Source organism: Myotis brandtii, unplaced genomic scaffold, assembly GCF_000412655.1.
Source record: "Myotis brandtii unplaced genomic scaffold, ASM41265v1 scaffold423, whole genome shotgun sequence".
In the NCBI taxonomy this organism is placed as follows: Eukaryota; Metazoa; Chordata; class Mammalia; order Chiroptera; family Vespertilionidae; genus Myotis; species Myotis brandtii.
In genome coordinates this window covers 817579-837211 of record NW_005366214.1, presented here as the reverse complement: position 1 = coordinate 837211, position 19633 = coordinate 817579, and the positions used below count along the sequence as shown (strand labels likewise).

Genomic DNA, 19633 nt, shown 5'->3' with positions numbered 1-19633 from the left:
GTTTCTCTTTTATTAGTGTAGATATATATATATATATATATATATATACACGCGCGCGCGCATATATATACATATACATATATATGTACACATGTATATGTATGTATATATGTGTGTGTGTGTGTGTGTGTGTGTGTATGAAGGGGGGAATGAATGTGGCTTTAAACACCAAGTGGAACATAATGAGGGAATGAATGAATGAACAGGAAGGATGGCTTGATTGGCTGCTTAGCCTTTCAGCCTGCTTCACAACATGGTACCATGAAATGACAACAGGTATAGGTTTCTGAAGTGGGCAGGGAATAGAATAGAGTTGTTCTAAGACAAAAGTAGAAAGTTAGTTTGCCTTTTAGCCTCCTCCTCTTCCCCCTTCCAGTTCTCTATCCAACTGAGAGGCATGTACTGTTGTGGTTAAGAGCGTGGATTTCACAGCCAAACCTCCAAGTCCAGCCCTACCATTTACTACTCTATAACTGTCAGAATTACCTAACCTCACATTCTCATACATGAAGGATAGGGATAACAATGGTGCTTACCCAGAAAGGGCAACTGTGAAGATGAAATGAGTGAACACACATCAAATGTGAAAGATGATGCCTAGCCCTGGCTGGTTTGGCTTGGTGGATAGAGTGTCGGTGTGGGGACTGAGGGGTCCCGGGTTTGATTCCAGTCAAGGGCACATGCCTGGGTTGTGGGCTCGGTCCCCAGTGGGGGGCGTGCAGGAGGCAGCCGATCAATGATTCTCATCATTGATGTTTCAATCTCTCTCTCCCTCTTCCTTCCTCTCTGAAATCAATAAAAAAATTTAAAAAAAAGATGGTGCCTGGCACACACAAGCCAATACGTTAGCTAGTTTTATTGTTACTAGAGGGTCCTACCTGTCCAAGGCTTTCAGAACCTCCCTCCGTGGTTTACCATCTGGGCTTGCTCCTGCTTCAGCCACCTTCCCTATTCCAGCTCCTCCCAAAGGCTCTGTTCTCTACCCAAACACCTCCCATTACTTACAACAGTACTCTTTGCCAATGTTGCCGTGCATGACAGGTAAAATGGGTGCTAACATCTTGGGGATACTTTTCATCTGCCTCACATGATGATCTAAAAAGGTAACACCAAGAGCTGGGCCAGATATTTTCCATTCACAGCACTAGGTGCCTTCTCCCCTGCAGAGTCAAATGTGGCTGAACATTCAACACTAGAACCTTTTTGAAATGTGGACGTTAATTGCCATGGAAATTTTCACATTACTCAAGTTTGCACCAAGAAAGAATTCTATTTTACTTACTAAAATGCTTGAGTGTCGCCTAGTCCAGATTTCCTTCCATGAATAGTTCACCTAAGCTAGTGAGAAATTGGCTCTTTTTCTGTGCCATCTTTTAAAAAAACTAAATGCAATCAAGTTATGGCATTCCCCAATTTCTGTTAACTTTCATCTAGTTTTAATAACCATTCCTTCCGCTGCTATTGCCAAAAATACTATATAGTATAAGCAATTAGAATGAGTTAAAGAATGTTACAATGAACCTGGCAGATTGTAAGAATTTTATCACCTTCCAGATAGCTGGCAATGTAATTGGTCCTGACAGGTGGAAAGAACAGCAGGACAACTTAAAATTATAACCTGAAAATGGGACTTTTAAACAGAAAAATCTAAATTGATTTATCTACACTTGGTGGCCACATACCCTGCAGAACACAGGCCCCCCATTATGGCTGCCACACTAAGAATGAGTCATAGGACACTGAATCTTTGTACCCATTCTCTCCTTTTCTGGTTCTTGACCCAGTGAAGGAGCTCATGACATTATAATCCTCTTAATTGCCCTTCCAGGTGAGAGATTTTAATTGCAGCCCCAGGACGCCATGCTTCACTCAAGGCAGAAACGAAACACAGTGCATTTTTTCTCACCTGTCCAGAACAAGGTCTGGAGCAAATATGAGCTTGCCAGGGTGGTCGATGGAGCGCCACATCAGCCCCACCATTAGCACCTCCATCCAGCAGTTCTCCAAGAGCCGCACTTGGTCATACAGGCTGAGCTCCACAAAGCCTGGGGAAAGCGAGAGGCTGTGAGACGCACCCGCCCTCCCCCGCAGCTCCCCGTTTGTCTAGGAACACAAGAGCAACTTTTCAAAAGCTTTGAAAACACAAATATAAGGAAACAATCTCTATTTTAAAGATGTGGCTAAATGTTGACCTAAGAAAGAAAGTTTTGAACCTAAGGTGTGCGACTCAAAATTTTCAGTCCTGAACCCCTTCTAGGGATACATATACTTCATTTAGCATTTATAAAGGACTGTTATCTGGGGGTATACAGCTCCGCACACAGATGCTAATAAAGAACAGGAAGCTGGGACCAACCTTTGTTGGTTATATCCCAATAATTGCCCTGCACTGCTGAGAAAGATAACTCGGGCTGCCAGCCAGAGGGGCTGCCTGTCTGGCCCCGTCCATGATTGGGGCCGGGGGGAGTGAGGGGCATGCAAAGAGAGCAGGGCCAGCCCCTGTAGAAAGTCAAGGCTTCGACTGAAAGAATTTTTCCGATTGCTTAAGATTTACCATCCAGTGTTAGAATCACACTTCTCTGCGTAGGAGCGCTGACCTAGGCTATTCGACCCTGAAGAGCAAATATAACAACTTATAACAATTGAAGCGGGTCCGACAGCCTGATAGCCTAATGGCACGCATTAGTCAAAGAACTGGAAAGTAAACAGGTAATCTCTAGGGAGCTGAGCACTTCAAAAGTAAAGCAGAGCTCGCAGATGCTTTCTCCACCAGCCATGATAAAAGGAGCCGGCAGTGTAATATAAAGACAGTCTCCAAACCTACGGCCTTGGCGTGCAATAGGCTCCAGCTAAAAATCCCAGCTCGGCCTCTCCCTAGCTAGTTACTTAATCTCCTTTTAAGTCTTTGTTTTCTGATAAGCCCAATAGGGGTAGTAATGCCTGCCTCTGAGAATTTCCTACAGGTATAATCTCATCATCCTCACTTTACAGATGAGGAAACTATGGCACAGGGAGCACCTGTGGTTCAAATCCTTGACAATTATAATGCAAATCTGCACACAGAAGAATGAATGGAGTAATGAATGGAAAGATGGACAAATCCTTTCCAAAGCCACATTCTAAGTTCAATTCAGGTTCCTATGATGTGTACACATTCCGATCTCACCCACAGTTATAGACAATAAGCCTACCAACGGAGACCAAGCTTTTTATGCTTGTAGATATTCAACAAGATCAAGGCTAGGTGATATTTTAATATTTCTTTTGGTTTGGACAATGACTATATCAGCTGAGAGGTCGGGGGAGGGAGGGATCATAGCTTCAGACTATGCCTAAGTTTTCTGAAAACTTTTCAAAATACCAGGCTTGAAGAGCGTTAGAGTTAGGTTGTGTTATGGCACAAAGAAGCTGCACGAGTCTCAGCAATAATTAATTTCAGCACTGCTCTCTACTTGGGGTTCTGAGAAATAGTGTTTGGAAAACATATAGAGCAAAAGCTAGAGGAAATGCATCAGTATTGTCTTCTCCGGGAAAGAGAAGAGAAAATAATATAATTCTGGCAAAGGTGATGCTAGACTATCGAAACAGAACTGGAAACCAGAAAATCCTCAGGGAACTCAAAAGCCAACAAATGATCCCAAGAGATACTATTACCCTAGGCCTGGGCCCCACAGCTCTTTACCCCCAACTGCTCTTCATCAGCTTCTTAACACTTCCAGTCTTTCCAGTTCACCCAATGTGGGTGCTGCCCCCAAGGCCATGGGAATTGTCCCTAGTTGCTTAAAACTTGGAGAGAGACCTCATTTTTAGACGTCTGTAAAGATGTGCAAGGAGAAGCCCTTTCGGAGGGTGATGGGTTGCTGCCAGTCTAGTTTAGCATCCTAGATTCATTCTCACAAAAAAACACCAAGTCAAATAATAATTAGGTGGTAGTTTTAGTACAATGCAGTACTGCAGGTTATGTAGTACCGAAGGCCTAAGAAAGAGATCACATTTCAGGGTGGAAAATACAGGCTCCAAGTGACCACTAGTGAATCATCAAACCTATTTTTAACTTGATGGTATTTCAGGTTTACTGATGATTCACGTTATTTCAGCTGCAGATTTACTCTCTTTGTCCATATATATTTATTCATGTACATACTACTAATTCTATCTCTACTGGAACAATAGCTTACAAATTCCTACTTAGGATCTGACAAACCTTTTACTTGCACAATGGTCATATTGCACCCACTCCACCTCACCTGCCTACACCCCCCTCTCAATGTAAGGAGTCCACAGCCAGGAGACTGGTCAGTGTGGAGGCCAGATCCCTTCCTTTTAGACCATGTTCCAGGTCCCAAAGCCCTCAAATTTCCTGCCCAAATGGCCCCAAGCCAATTTCCAGACTGGTCTCTGCCCTGGTCTATTCTCCCAGACAAGGCATGAGAGGTGACCAAAGGCTAGTGTCCATAGGACAGGTGGACATGCAGGGTTGGGTGTGCACATGGCTAGGTGGGATGCAGCTAGGGATGGGTAAAAAAGAGCTGGGAACAGAATAGAAGGGGCCCTCCATATATACAAGCCTTCCTGCTCTGCCATGTCTGGTACAGAACCCAGAGGAGCCCAAGAATTCTAAATTGGAACCTGGCCACCCAGGCCATGTTGAAGGTGTAAATGTCGAGCTAGGAAGAAAGAACCTATTTCATTTACAGGTTGTAAATCAAGCTGTCAGACTGTTAAACACAGAGACATCCCTTGTGGACCTCCATTTTGTACTCTTGCCCCGTAAATGTTAGGGGCAGGCCTTTCTACAAACACACAGAAAGCCAAGACCCAGAGAGCCCTACCCGGAATTTTCTTGGCCCAGCCGATCATGTGCACCAGTTCCTTGTCAGCCAGCTTGGTCAGGGACATCATCATGGAGGCCTCGGTGAAGGGCGCGCTGGGGCGGCTCACCAGCACCTTGGGCGGCTCCGCCTCCAGGAGTGTGAGCACCAGTTGTTCCGGGCTCAGGGCGCTCAACAGTAGCTCCTTCACTCGGCTCACATGTCCATTTTTCTTGGCTTTGTTCAGACAGTGCAGCTGCTCATCGGAACTTCTCTGCCTCCGTACTATGCGGTACCCACACCGTTCCCTCCGGGAGCCTAAAGTGGAGAGCAGATAACAGTGCTTTCCCCTGTCCCTCCCCCAAACCAGCATTCAAGTTCCCCGAGTAGCCAGGGTAAAAATGAGTCAATAACATCATTGTAAGACCAGAGTCCATTCTCAGAATGTGTCTTAGAACAGAAGCCCGACTTATTTTCTGGAGCCTGCAGGGCATGTACCAAAGATTATTATATTTGTGACTGTATTAGCAAAATCAGGAACATGAATTTCTAGGGACAATAGCCCAGAAGATCTTCAGGTCTCCATTTCAAGGTAATCTATGGATACTAAATCCATTTCTCTTTTAAAGAGTGATGACATAGCTCAGTTTCCAAACCATGAAATTAGGAATTTTCTTCAAGCAGAAGATGGGGAAAAGTTAGGAAATGAACACTGATATTTCCAAACAGTTATCAAACAATACACTTTTATAATACATTCTTAAAATGTTTGCATGCATGTGTTTGTGTATCTATATGTATGTGTATATATTCTTTTCAGGCACACAAAAAAGTATATTTTAAATAATAAATTAATTTTAAAAAATCTGGAAAACATAGAAGAGTACAAATTTTGACATGTTCTTTTAATGCTTTTTTTACTTTTCCATATTTTAATATATAAAATGATAATCATAATGTATATACTATGATAATCATAATGTATATACTATTATATAACCTGCTTTTTATAACAAAAGATAATTCAAAACTCATATATATCAAAACAACAAAAGCAACAAAACCTAGTCTACAAATATAACACCAAAAAGTGATTGAAAGAAAAATAGAAATTGACAAATACACTAATATTATAATGAAATATTTTAACATATCTTTCTCAGCACTGACAGAGCAGAAATATAGTAGAAAATGTTCAGAAATCAGCTCAATGAACAAAGTTGATCTATAAAAACTCATGGACATTTGCAAAAATTATCACATACCATGTCATGAATAAAATCTTAACTAAAAATGTTCTCATATAAAGCATATTCTCTGACTACAATATAACAAAAATAGAAATTAACAATAAAAATATAACTTCCAAACCCCTATAAATTTTAACACAAAAGTATTTCTAAAGATCCATTGATTACAGACCAATGTGAATTAAAATTAAGAAAGATATGTCAGAATGTCATTAGCATGGGTACAATTTTATATGAATTTTCCCTCAAAGAAAAAAATCTAAAAGTTCAAATCTGCAAAATGTCTAGTTTCTGTTTCTCATTTTCTTTTGTGTGTTTTTGCACCAAAATATTTGTTCACTAAATTCAACTGTCCACATTTTTAAAAAATTTGTTAATTAGCAAGTATGAGAAAATTTTAATTATTTGCTCCCAAGAACATTTATCTGAATTTCTTCTTATCCTTGGCTAGTTGCAGTAGAAGGAAGGACTCCATCCATTTAGAGATATTTGAATCAGACCTATTACTAAAAGAATTACTAGTAAAAGCCTAAAACATACTCATTTTATTAGTAATCAGATAGAATGCTACAGACAGTTAAGATCAATTATTAACCCCATGGTAAAATGGAACAAAATGTTTGGTTTAAGAAAGTACCTTTCTGATCACACATTTCTTTTTTGTAGAGTATATGAGAATAAGGAGTTTACATATAAAGAGAAAGGTTTTGAATCCATACATTCAAATTTATTTGACCAACTTTTACTGATAAAGCACTTATATACCAGGCCCTGTACTAAGTTATGGGGATTCTGGGATCAATCAAACAAAGCCTTTGACAAGGAACTCACATTTTTCTACCAAGGACATTTCTAGTGTCCTGATTGTGACACTTTAATCTTGGCAGAGTCTATGTGCCTGTGAGTGAACCTAATGAGAAACCACCAAGTGGTAGTGATCATCTACTGTAAGCTTCTATGTGTTAGACACTGTTTATAGTACACAGATTATCTCATTCTGCCAACCGCCCTAGAGGACAGGTGCTGCTACTATCTCCAACGTACAGAGGAATAACCAGGCACAGGAGATTGCAAATCACTTGCCCAAGATAGAAAAGCTAGAAAATAGCAGAAGCAGGATCTAAACCCAATCAGTAGTCTAAATCCCGAGCTGGCACTTTAAATAACTCATTTATATCACCTCTCTAGCAAATTTCTTTCATGTATATTTCACCTGTATACCTGAAAAGATGTCTGAGATATGCTGAGCTCTTATCCCAACACAGATTAAGTACATGGCTATTCAGACTGTTTCCCCATTTACATTTCAGTGTATCCTTCCAGTGAAGCTAGTCTGAAGTTAGTCTGATGGGTGTCCCCCTGCCATTTAGACAACTATAGCAATACCGCAAAAGAAAAGAGAGAATTGGAAATGCAGAAGAAAAAAATTGGTAACAGAAGAGACATGACTTCTGGATAAAAAAGGGAAGTGGAATGGTGCAGGAGAATCCAGAATGCGTATAGGATCCCTAATCCTCTAAGACTAGATAGAAGGAAGATTGTGGGTAGAGGGTTTGGGGGGAGGGTAGATGAGAAAAGTGCTGGCAAAGTAGAGGCATCGTTCAGAAAATTCATTCCTAATTGTCCTTCTCAGGGGTCAGTAAAGGGCCAAATATCCAAGTGTTTGTACATTAACCCATCTCTCTTTTTTCTCATTCTCTTTTCCATGAAAGTTTCTAATTACGTGCATCTCTATACTTTGCGTCATGAGTCTGTACTGTATCAAACTCACAACTGTATGAGATTTTCAATGGGGGTTGGGGGGAAAGGAACACTAAAATCTCATACCTATTCCTCACAAAACTCAATTAAGCAGGTATCTGTTTCAGAGATAAGAAAACTGAGGGTCAGAAAGGTCAAGTCGTTTGAGCACAGTCAGAGCCATAAGTGATGAGACAAAAAAAAATGAGATTCAGTCTATGGCAGTCCAGTCCTCCTATTCTTCCCACCACATACACTGCCCCCTACAGATGGAGTGTACATGTGCTGCTGCCCTGGTCCTGAACTTTATCAGGCTACAGCCATCCAACAGATCCTAGTATATAATAGATCCTATGACTAAATTGTAAATCATGTTTTTAAAAATATACACTTACATTAAATATTGTTAACTTAAACCATAAAATATGTATTTTCAATCTTTTTTCAGAAAGCAAGGCTTTCTCTTTAAGCACCTCTGCCAATTAAATCACATTATTTTCCTGCATAAGCCATACCCATGATACACTGACACTGAATTTTCAGTTTCAGCTTCTTTAAAACAGAGTAAAACCTAGGCACTCATAAAGCAATCTGAATTCAGAATCTTTATAGGCTTGTAACTTCCCCCCTCAATCTCACTCATACTTACCTAACACAATCACTATCCTTCCTATAATTTATAGTTTTATCCAAAGCTTTCACAGAAACAACTGTTTTCCCACTCATATTTCATATGTTTGCACAAACTTCCATTAGCTTATAGAATTTAACAATTATGATGAGTAGAAACAGGTTTGGGAAGAAGCCCAATGGTTACTGACAAGGATATAACTGAAGTGGTGGGAGCAGAAATGTTCAAGTGTTTTAGAGAGTAACCAATACACATGGGCTTTGAGAGGATGTTTTACAGAGGAAACAGAAAACATCGGTGCTTCTGGGAAGCCAGAGAACCGTGCTTAAATTAAGAGAGCTTCTGCTGTAATTCTGAACTGGGTGAGGGGTCTTATCTATTGTTCATATGAAGAAAAACAGGACAGAGAATGTTAAAGAGACAAAGTGACTAAAAGATTTTCAGATAGGAAAAAGAGAGATTTGTTTTAAAACTTTTAATTAGTTACAAAGAGAGAAATTACAACTAACCACAGGGAAAATTTTGGCTAGCAGAAGAGTAAGAAAAGTACAGGCAGAGTTGGTATGAGTGTATAGAAACAAGCAAGTGTGTATAGACAAGTGAATCAAAAGTTAGCTAGGTGGAAAGAACAGGATGCAGGCATTACTGTCAGCTGTTATACTAATGTGCTCATTTTCCTTTGTGTGTTTTTGCACTAGTCAATAAGGGAATAAAGAAATTTTCATGTATGTGTGTGTGTGTGCATGCAGATATATATATATATTTACACAGGTATATGCACAGATATATATTGTCATAGAACAAAATCTATGCTTTATGTACTTTCCATAGTTCCATCATATTTCTGACTCCTATGCATTTCTTCCCCACTTCTAGAAAGCTATTGGAGGGATAGGCATGAACCTATCTATGCCACCCAAGTAACACAAAATATGCTACTTTCTTGTCAGCTTTAACGTGAGCATTTACCAGACCTTCATCCTTAGACTTTTCAAGGCCTCAGGTAGATGGTCATCTGGCCCCTGTGTGAGCACTTCAGTGGCTCGAGTTCCCTAATCAATGTGGCAGCCTATTCTGTTGTTAGACCACTTGAATCACAGAAAGTGCTTCCCTATATTGGGCCAAAATCTGCCTCCTGTAACTTGCTCCCACTCACTCCAGCTCTATCTTCTGCAGGTACAAGGCATAAGTCTACGCCGCCTCCAATGTGACAGCATACAAACACTTGAAGATAATTAACAAATCCTAAATCTCCTCTCACCCAGACTACAGGTCCTTTTAGCTTTCTGCATGTCCCACTTACAATAAAAAGGGAAATGAACACTCACCACACTTCACCATCCCGACTTCATAGCACTTCCGAAGTCGGCAGGCTTGGCAGCTTTTGCGCCGGTTCTTATCTATTGTACACTGATTTGTAGCTGGACAAATATAATCATTATGTCCTACAGCAAAGCAAAAAGATGAAGGTTATTGTTACAATATGTTCCTCGTCAACAACACTGATTATGCTACCCAGCTGAGAGATAAGGGACATCTTCTTAATGACAGGCACAGGTACAAAGGCCAAGTTCGGCCTCATCCATGCCTTGTTAGTAAAGGAAACCTGGGAATATTTTAATACCCTACTTTTTGACGAATAGGTTATTCTCTGCATGTACTTAGAATTCTCAAGAGATACATTTAGAAATATTCTCCTTTGGACATGGAAAGTGACACAGTCACCTGGAAGTGATTTGCTCCAAATCACAGAGCTCCTCAAATATCAGGTCACAAATTCAACTGCTTATATTCTTTAACATATATCCCCCTTTGAGATCTAACATGATATTCTTATGGGAATTCATAGTCAAATAAAAGAACTAAACTAGTCAATAAGGGAATAAAGAAATTAACAAACTAAGTAAGAACAAAAGAATTGCTATAACAATGGTTGAAGATTAGGTTCTTCTCAATTCTTCACTCCCTCCTCTCAGCCTTGTGACCTTGTAGTGTGCTAGAGTGGGCAGAACATACTTCCCCACCAACTGATGATGGACTTGGCCATGGGACTTGCGTGAGCCAATGGCATGTTTGTAGATGTGCTACTCCAACAATATGGCTTGGCCTCAAGTCCCCATAAGAAAATGCCTCAGGTAGCCACTGGCCCAGGACAATATGGAGAGAAATAGAGCAGATGTGAACTCAATCCAAGCTTTATGAAAAGAGCCAACCTAACAACTCACAGACCTACAACTAAGAAAAATAGTGCTCATTGTAGTAAAATACTAGTTATATTGCAATCTCTAACTAAAGACAATGGTACTTCTTTTAATTCTTTTAAGGAAGAGAGAAGAAAATTTCCATTTCAGAAATTGTTTCAGACGCTACATGGAGGATGGATTAGAGACTGCAAACTGATGGAGGTCAGGAGACCAGGTGAGAATCTGCTGTAGCTGTGCAAACCAGAGATGAGGCTGTCTGGACTGCAAAATGGTACGGAGATTGAAGAGAGCTATCGGAATCTGAGAGATTTCGGGAATGTAATAGGAGAGAATAGAATTATAATTAAAAAGATGAAAAATAAAAGTGCAGAGAATATTTTGGTACCTTATTTCTTAATTGTGTCTTTCTAATAAACAATATGGCCTGAACTTCTTAAATTCAAGCTACAATGGGCCAGAATTTCAACATGGGAAATGGATGAGTCTCAATGATAAATTAAATGGGCAAGTCATAAAAGAAACAAACAAAAAATAAAGGAGAAGATTCCATTTATGTAAAGTTCAAAAATAGAGAAAACGAAACTGCATTGTTTAGGGATGTATGCTTAGGTGGTAAAACCATGGCAAGGACGTCAGAAGTTAGGATTGTCTTACCTCTGTAGGAAGGGAAGGAGCTGTGACTAGAAGACCACCCTGAGGACTCTGAAGATATCCTATTTCATGACCTGAGCACTAGTTACACAGGCGTTTGTATTCCTTAAACAGGATATAAATAAATACTGGCATAAATACATTCCTTAACTCTATCCTCTCAGAGAGCCTGGAAGTAGGGACATCCAAGAACAATGAACGAACTAGCACCCAGATCTTGGTTTATAAATATCATTCTCTTCTTAAGAAGAAACGGGGCTCTTTGGAGAAACAGTTTATTTCAGGATTGGGGCAGAGATAGTACAAGATGAACCTGAGACAGCTTGTTGTGCTGGGAAGTAAAGAAGTGCTCAAGAGTTAATGGGGGTAAAAGGAGGGATATTTGTAACACTTTCAACAGTAAAGATTTTTCTAGTGCCCCAGAATTATGGGTACATCACACACACACACACACACATACACGAAAAGTAAAGCAAACAAACTCATAGACTCAGACAACAGTATGGTGGTTACAGAGGTAGGGGGAGGATAGAGAGTAAAGGGAGCTAAATATATGGTGATGGAAAGAGACTAGACTTTGGGTGGTGAGCACACAATGCCATGTAAAGATGATGCATCACAGAATTTATGGGTACATCACACACACACACACACACATACACGAAAAGTAAAGCAAACAAACTCATAGACTCAGACAACAGTATGGTGGTTACAGAGGTAGGGGGAGGATAGAGAGTAAAGGGAGCTAAATATATGGTGATGGAAAGAGACTAGACTTTGGGTGGTGAGCACACAATGCAATGTAAAGATGATGTATCACAGAACTGTATACTTGAACTTATATAATGTATTAACCAATGTCACCCCAATAAATTTAATTCAATAAAAAAAGAAAGCGACTTCAGCAAATTTGGGCTGGCAAGGGAGGAATAGCATGACAAGGACAGGTGAGATGATGACCTGACTGGCCTTGAAAGCAGGTGTGCACAATTTAAAATTGATTAGAAAGATGATTTTAAAAAACTACTCCGCCCAACAGGAATTTGGAGACTGGTAGGGAAATAGTCTAAACCCAGACAAGGAAACAAGAGGATTGTGAATGGAGGCTCCACTAGTTCAGGACAAGACAGGCCTCTAGATCAATTCTCAAAGCCCACTGGAGTTGAATTCCTGATTTCTGACCATCTCCATAAGATGTATTTATTCTCTCTTCCTCAGGAGCCAGCCCACCATCATGTCTGTTACTCATGCCAGATATTAAACATAAGTCAAAGGAAGAAACGATCTTTGCAATTCCTAATGAACACACATTTTTTCCAAGCTTTATCTTGACAAGAGTTGTAACTAGATGTCTTCTTCCAAGAAGATGGTGATGGATAATTGTAAGGCAAGACCCATTTGAGTTCTGGGGTTCTGAGGTGGAGATCCACAACTTATAAAGTGCTTTAAACTTGAAACAATCCACCCCCAAACACACATGATCCTTTAAACTGCTCATCAAGTACTTTGTGTACAAGAGGCCAGTGGTGAAATTTTTGCCAGGTCATCTGCCAAACTATTTGAAAGCAAAAGTGGAAAACTCAAGAAACAACTAACAATACTCTTGTACCTTGAATGCTTCTTTTAAAAAAGGCCTTACATCCTTCACATGACCAGACTCCATAGTGATATCCTGATGCGTAGTCACTGCAGACAGCACAGACGTGGGCATCCCTCTTTGAACTTGGACTAGTAACAGGGCTGGCACAACTGCTCCCACTAACCTTCCTTTTCAATGTCTCTCTGAAGGCAAAGAAAATATTCTTGTAAAAAGCATTAAGGGGAAAAGAGAGATTTCCTAAGAAAATACAGAAACACAGCATGCAGCATGAACGTTGCTTCATTTATCTCTTTGCCCTCCAGGGTTCATAAACACTAAATTGTGTTTCACTTACAAGATAAGGAGGATCCAAATTGAAAGTAAAGTAAAAATTTCTTTTTCAAACCCAAATCACTTCATCTGAAGAAAAGTGATGTAAATGGTCATGATTGTGAGTTCTCTCCACAACACAGATCTACAAACTCAACTTTTAATGAGAACTTGAATATTAAAATGGATATTCTAGAATATCATGTTCTAGGTGCTCTAAGTAATCAATGTGACTAATAAAAACCTCATATAATGTATATCTTTCTTCTCAAAAAATCATAAAGTGATTTGAATAATGCCCATGAACTACAGTAAAGACTAGATTTACCTGTTTACAGGTAAGGTGTGTTCTAGCGATCTTGCTTCACACCAAGGACTCTTTTGAGGTTCTGCATACAGAACTGAAGACTGGCAATGGATGGCTAACGGAGAGAGGTGTCCAGGAGTTGGCCACAACATGTTTGGGCTTGTGGTCTGTCGACCAGGTCCGCCCTCCAAGTTACTGACACTGTTGGGAATACTGTAATTCATCACAGCTGGGCTGTAGAATGTCATAGCTGAGTATTCATGGTGGCTCTCTACATAGGAGGAAGGTATGTATATGGGGCTGTGCTCCAGGGGAAGGATGGACTGACTGCAGTTGTAGGAGGCAGGGGAGTTAAGGCTAGACGGTGAGTTTTTGATATCCATGTCTTGAATAGGTAACATCTGAGAAGACTCCTTGTGAGAAGAGCCTCATAGGGACATTATAATGGTCTCAGTCTCATGGGCAGGTATAATGGCTGTAAAGAGTAACAAAGACATTTCTTAGTCAGAGATACAGGCATAACTATTTAAAATGTTTAAGCATTTTTATTAAACACACACACACACACACACACACACACACACGCACACACTGGTATGAGCTTAGAAATACATCCTGAAAGATACACATGAAAATATTAACCTCAGAAGGATGGACATGTAAAGCAAAGGACTCTCATTTTCTACTTCATTCACTTCTTTATTGTTCTTGTTGATAACCAGAAGAATTTTACCATGGGAATGTGTTATAAAATTAAAATTCATAGGCTTATATGAAAATTACTGGGGTTTTTTTTAACCTGGAACAAGATAAAGTTGTTACAAAAAATTAATCAAGAATAAGCAGGGAACCCCAGAAGGAGCACATCAATGAGCAGGGCCAATAACAAAGAACAAGGACTCACCAGACCAATGTAACTGTCAGTTACCAATGTATTCAGCTTCTATATATGCTCCCTTCAAACAATCGAGTTCCCATGGCATTTAAAATGACCCAATGCTAAACTTTCTCAGTAGAGGGCGCTGCAGGGACACTGCAGGAGGAAGAGGATGCTGTGATTTCTGGCCCATTCATTTCCTACTTGTGTTCATGACAAAGCCCATTCCAATTATCTTTGTTGTCTGCTTCATCCAATTACCTTTAATCACCAAGGCACATTGGTTTTTTCTCCACGGTGCCTTTTCCCATGCTGTCCTTTGCCACCATCTGAGCAAGCTCTCTTATCTGAGCATCTGCAATAGGCTCCTTACTACTTACTCCTCATCCAAAGAGCAGCCAGATTAACATTCTTCAAAGCCAGCTCTGATCAGCCCTCCGCTTCCCACCAGCTTCTGTGGTAAGTCACGGTCTTCTAACATTCAAAGCCTTCCACTGTTGTCCCATCCCATCACTCAACTCTGATGTGCTATTTTCCTACAGGAAACCTGCCATGTTCATAAGGAATATGCAAAGTCCGTTGGTTGGCATTGTATGCCTTAACAGTATTTTTCATTCTTAACACCCCTACAGTTAACATACAAATTTAATCCTTTTTATCAGATTACAACTATATAGAATCCTTCTTGAAAATGGTAGAGGTGGGGTGGAATTACAATTAGATTTTTAAACACCTTGAAGGCACCCACTATATTTTATTCACCTCCCACCACAACTCAATAATTATTTGTTATAAGGAAAGAATGAGGAAATATGTTTAAAATAAAAGATTTCACCAAGCAAGGGTGTTAATCAAAGGTGAGAGCACTTTTCAGCAGGCATGGTACTGTGCTGAGAGAGGGGATTTGAGGGAGTCCCAAAACACGCACCCTGCCTTCAGGGAACCCTGTGCCACGGAAAGGAGGCAGGATCGACCAGGTAAATGATAATGAACTAATACAAAAGGTGCTACCATTTCTAATCAACATTGATTGACCACAAGGGACAGGAAAGAGAATGGTAGCTGGAGAATGTAGGATGGAGGAAGTCTATTTTGTTTTTTAAATCTATGTGCATTTTATTAATCAGGAGTAATTTCATGTTTCAATTACTTAGAATCCCAATCAACATATACAATCCCTGATTCCTAATAGAAAATATGCAGGATAAAACGAACTATTGCCAAAAGTTTCCAAACTTTTTTTTAAATTGTGGTAAAAATATATAACATAAACTTTACCATCTTAACCATTCCTAAGTGTACAGTTCAGTGTTAAGTACATTCATACTGTTATGCAACCAATCTCTAGAACTCTTTTCATCTTGTAAAATTAAAACTCAACACCTGTTAAACAACAGTTTCCCCCATTCCTCCCTCCCCCAGCCCAGCAACCACCTTACTTTCTGTCTCTGGATTTGACTACTTGGTCCCTCATATAAATGGATAATATAATATGTGCCTTTTTGTAACCGACTTCTTTCACTTAGCATAATGTCCTCAAGGTTCACCCATGTTGTTGCATGTGTCAGAATTCCCTTCCTTTTTACGGCTAAATTCCATTGTATTTATGCATTACATTTTATTCATCAATGAAGGGTTTTAAATAGATGCTTAAAAACATTTACAGATCCATGGAAATGACCTAGGTTAGAGTGAGTGGCTGGCATAGGAGAGACCATAGGAGTTGGTAATTAGGTCATTGGTAACCTTGTAGATGGCAGATCCAGGACTGACAGCACTGCAAAAACTTCTCTTATTTCAATCCACCTACACATACACCTGCTCACTGTACTTATGTTTTCAATATTGTATCTTGGCAACTTCATTTTAGTGCATTGTTTTTGCTACATGATCTCAGCATATCTTATACAAGCAAATATTTCATCAAAAGGCATTTAAAGCACATTAACAGCACACTTTAAACCATATACAATTATAACAGTTGAAAGCAAAATATTTAAAGTAACAGGTGTAACAAATTGTATCTATGCATAATAAAATGGAGGTAATATTTAAATTTTGTACTTATTAAACTTTTTTTTAAAAAGGTGTAAGAAAACAGGCTGGCGTACCCAATTACATAAATAAAAAGTATATCCAAAAGTTAGTGTGGTCACCATGTTGAGTATATTAACTTTCTTATACAAAGTACTACTCAAGGTATACTTATATATGAATAAAGTCAACACTCTCAATAATCAAATGAAGACTAAATTATATTCAGGAAATTATGAAGCAGGAAAGCAGTGAATTTTAGAATAACAATTTCAACAGGAGACTTCAAATTAATACTCAATTAGCTCTGGCCGGTGGCTCAGTTGGTTGGAGCACTGTCCTATACACCAAAAAGTTGGGGTTTTAATTCCCAGTCAGAGCACATATCTAGGTTGCAGGTTTGATCCCCAGTCAGGGCACTTACAGGAGGCAACTGATCAATGTTTCTCTGTCTTTGTCTTTGTCTTTGTCTTTGTCTTTGTCTTTCTCTCTCTCTCTCTCTCTCTCTCTCTCAAATCAATAAACATATCCTCAGGTGAGGATTAAAGAACTTAATACTTAGTTAATGAAAAATAAATAAATAAAACAGATTAAACAAAACAAAGACATTTTGGTCAATGATGGTATTACTGAATTTCATGTTGTCTCAACTTTACATTGGCCAAAAGAAACATATTTAGCATTTTAGCATAAGTATTTCAGCAAAGACAACAAAAACTTCTATATTTTCCTTTTATTAGGCCTCTTAAAACATTAAGCTTCTACTGACACAAAGTGATAAATAGTAGCATGGAAATTCACGAACTTGAAATAACACCTCCCTTTACCTAGTTGGAAAATGATCACACAATTTAAAATGAATATGACATCTCTCTCAAAAGCAGAGAATCAATCTCATCACTCATTTTCACCTATAAGTGAAACTTTCATTCTCGGCCCAGAAATGCTGAAATGACCTGTCAGACACACCACCAAATGGCAAATGCCAGGATTCATCCAAGCAATCAATCAGGTGCCACGTGACACTGCTTAGAAAATTTGGATTTCACATATATACTCCAATCAACCTCTCTAGAATTTCCACACATCCCTGTACCATGATAATTAATGTGAGAGAACTGGTTGCTGGACAGTGATTAAAAGACTGTATGTTGTTTTTTAGCTGGATATATTTTATTTTTTATTTTTTTTAAATATATTTTATTGATTTTTTTATAGAGAGGAAGGGAGAGGGATAGAGAGTTAGAAACATCGATGAGAGAGAAACATCGATCAGCTGCCTCCTGCACACTCCCCACTGGGGATGTGCCCGCAACCAAGGTACATGCCCTTGACCGGAATCGAACCCGGGACCCTTGAGTCCGCAGGCCGATGCTCTATCCACTGAGCCAAACCGGTTAGGGCGTAGCTGGATATATTTTAGATGTATCCAGATTCATGTGACAATTCAGTGGAATCTTGGATAATTAGTAACGTGGTAGCCAGTGAAAAAGGATTTTCTTCTTAAGCCAAGACTCAGTAAGGGGTGATGAACTGAAATCACTGCAGTAGACCTAGCAGGCAGGAGAACAGGTAGCAAAAGAGAAATCTTCCCCACTGAAGGGCTATACCAGTGAAAGTGAATTTTTTTTAAAACCTGTCTGGTCACTTAAGTAGTCCTACTCTAAAACAGGGATATAAACTGCTTGGAGAAAAGAACTGCCAAAAAATAAAATTTCTTCAACATTATAGGACAGGATTTCCCCCCACTCACTTGTTTGAACACCCAAGCATTGCCTCGGTGACTACAATACCTGGTACAACAGGGAAATAGTCTCTAAACAGTTTCATTGTTGGGCCTGGCAGGCATGGAATTTCACCTGGGCAGCAAAGGAACAAGAACCCAAACACCCCAATTCTACGAAGTAACCATTTCTTTGCATGTCAGTTTTCTTAAATTAGTCATCTTAGCCAAAAATAGTTGGCCCATTTCCTTTGTGACCCTGTCTTGTGTCCAGAATTCTCTCTCCACTGGCCCAGCACACACACCTGTGTTGAGCCCCCTCGGGTCACATCTGCATTCAGCAGCAGTTTTTTGTACACATGGGATTGTACATAGTGTTCTATCATACTGACTGGGAAACACATTATAGCTCTTTAAATGAAATCACTTAAAATTCCAAATACTGACAGTGATTCCTTGAAGAAAAAAGCAGGCCTTGAGACAAAGCAGAAAGACACTCCAGAAAAACTAGACTGGTTTTATCAAAGTATCTATCAAATCTAGTTAAAGACTAAAGAAGCAATCACCACCAGGCCTGTCTTTACATATTTTCTGGCTCAATGGACAGAGCAATACTTGGGGTCCCAGCTCTGCCTGGGAGCCAGGTGATCTTAGACAAACCATGCAAACTCCTGAACTTCCATTTCCGTGTCTTCCTCAGCAGCAACGGGGGCCGCCAAGGGGCTGCACCTTCCACAGTGCTTGGACCGGAAATGAAGTGACGGATGTGAATGCATCCTGTAAGGTATCATTACATGTCCAAGAGGGGGAAGTCAATCTACTGCCATGCCACTGGATGGGCCTGAGTATTTCTAGATAATTTAGGTTAAAATGCCTTTATGGCCACCTTGAACATTTTTGCCTCCTATTTTTCTTTCTTAACTTCTACTCTACAATCCATCACCACCAGTCCAAAAAGCTGGGCCAGTGGCAGCCTGTCAGCACTGTGTGGAGCACAAAATGCCACATTCTCCTTATGCTGTGTTCTCAAGCCTGTCTATCACACCTGCCCAAGCATTCAATGCAAACACCCCATACCTGTGTGCCCCACACAAGTCATAAATTCACACTCAACAACGCAGATACTAGAAAGGGTTTCACAGAAAAGATACAAAATATTTCTCAAGTGTCAAGCATCCTTGATGTGTGTATGTGGTTGTTTGCCAACCATTGGCCGCAAGTGTCTCTTTTCCTAAGCAAAACATTAATGTTCTCAGTCAACTTAATATTAATTAGAAAAAAGAAAAAATGCTTGAAAACCACCAGAGAACTGATTGCTAATAATTGATTCACATGCAACTCTTAAGAACATATATCTTCCGCCCTGGCCGGTGTGGCTCAGTGGAGGGAGCGTCAGCCTGCGGACTCAAGGGTCCCGGGTTCAATTCCGGTCAAGGGCATGTACCTTGGTTGCGGGCACATCCCCAGTAGGGGGTGTGCAGGAGGCAGCTGATCGA

At 39.9% G+C, this 19633-nt stretch overlaps 1 protein-coding gene across 1 annotated transcript in view; it reads right to left on the bottom strand.

Annotated features, from left to right (window-relative positions):
* ESR2 (estrogen receptor 2 (ER beta)) overlaps positions 1 to 19633 on the bottom strand; it is a 42491-nt gene that overhangs the window by 18181 nt on the left and 4677 nt on the right. Inside the window, exons 3-7 of the mRNA XM_005874034.2 lie at positions 13525 to 13978; positions 12897 to 13069; positions 9761 to 9877; positions 4833 to 5129; positions 1907 to 2045 (exon numbers count right to left, since the gene is read on the bottom strand). Of these exons, the coding sequence (XP_005874096.1) occupies positions 1907 to 2045; positions 4833 to 5129; positions 9761 to 9877; positions 12897 to 13069; positions 13525 to 13904 (1106 nt within the window). The 5' untranslated portion in view covers positions 13905 to 13978. The remainder of the gene's footprint in view (positions 1 to 1906; positions 2046 to 4832; positions 5130 to 9760; positions 9878 to 12896; positions 13070 to 13524; positions 13979 to 19633) is intronic.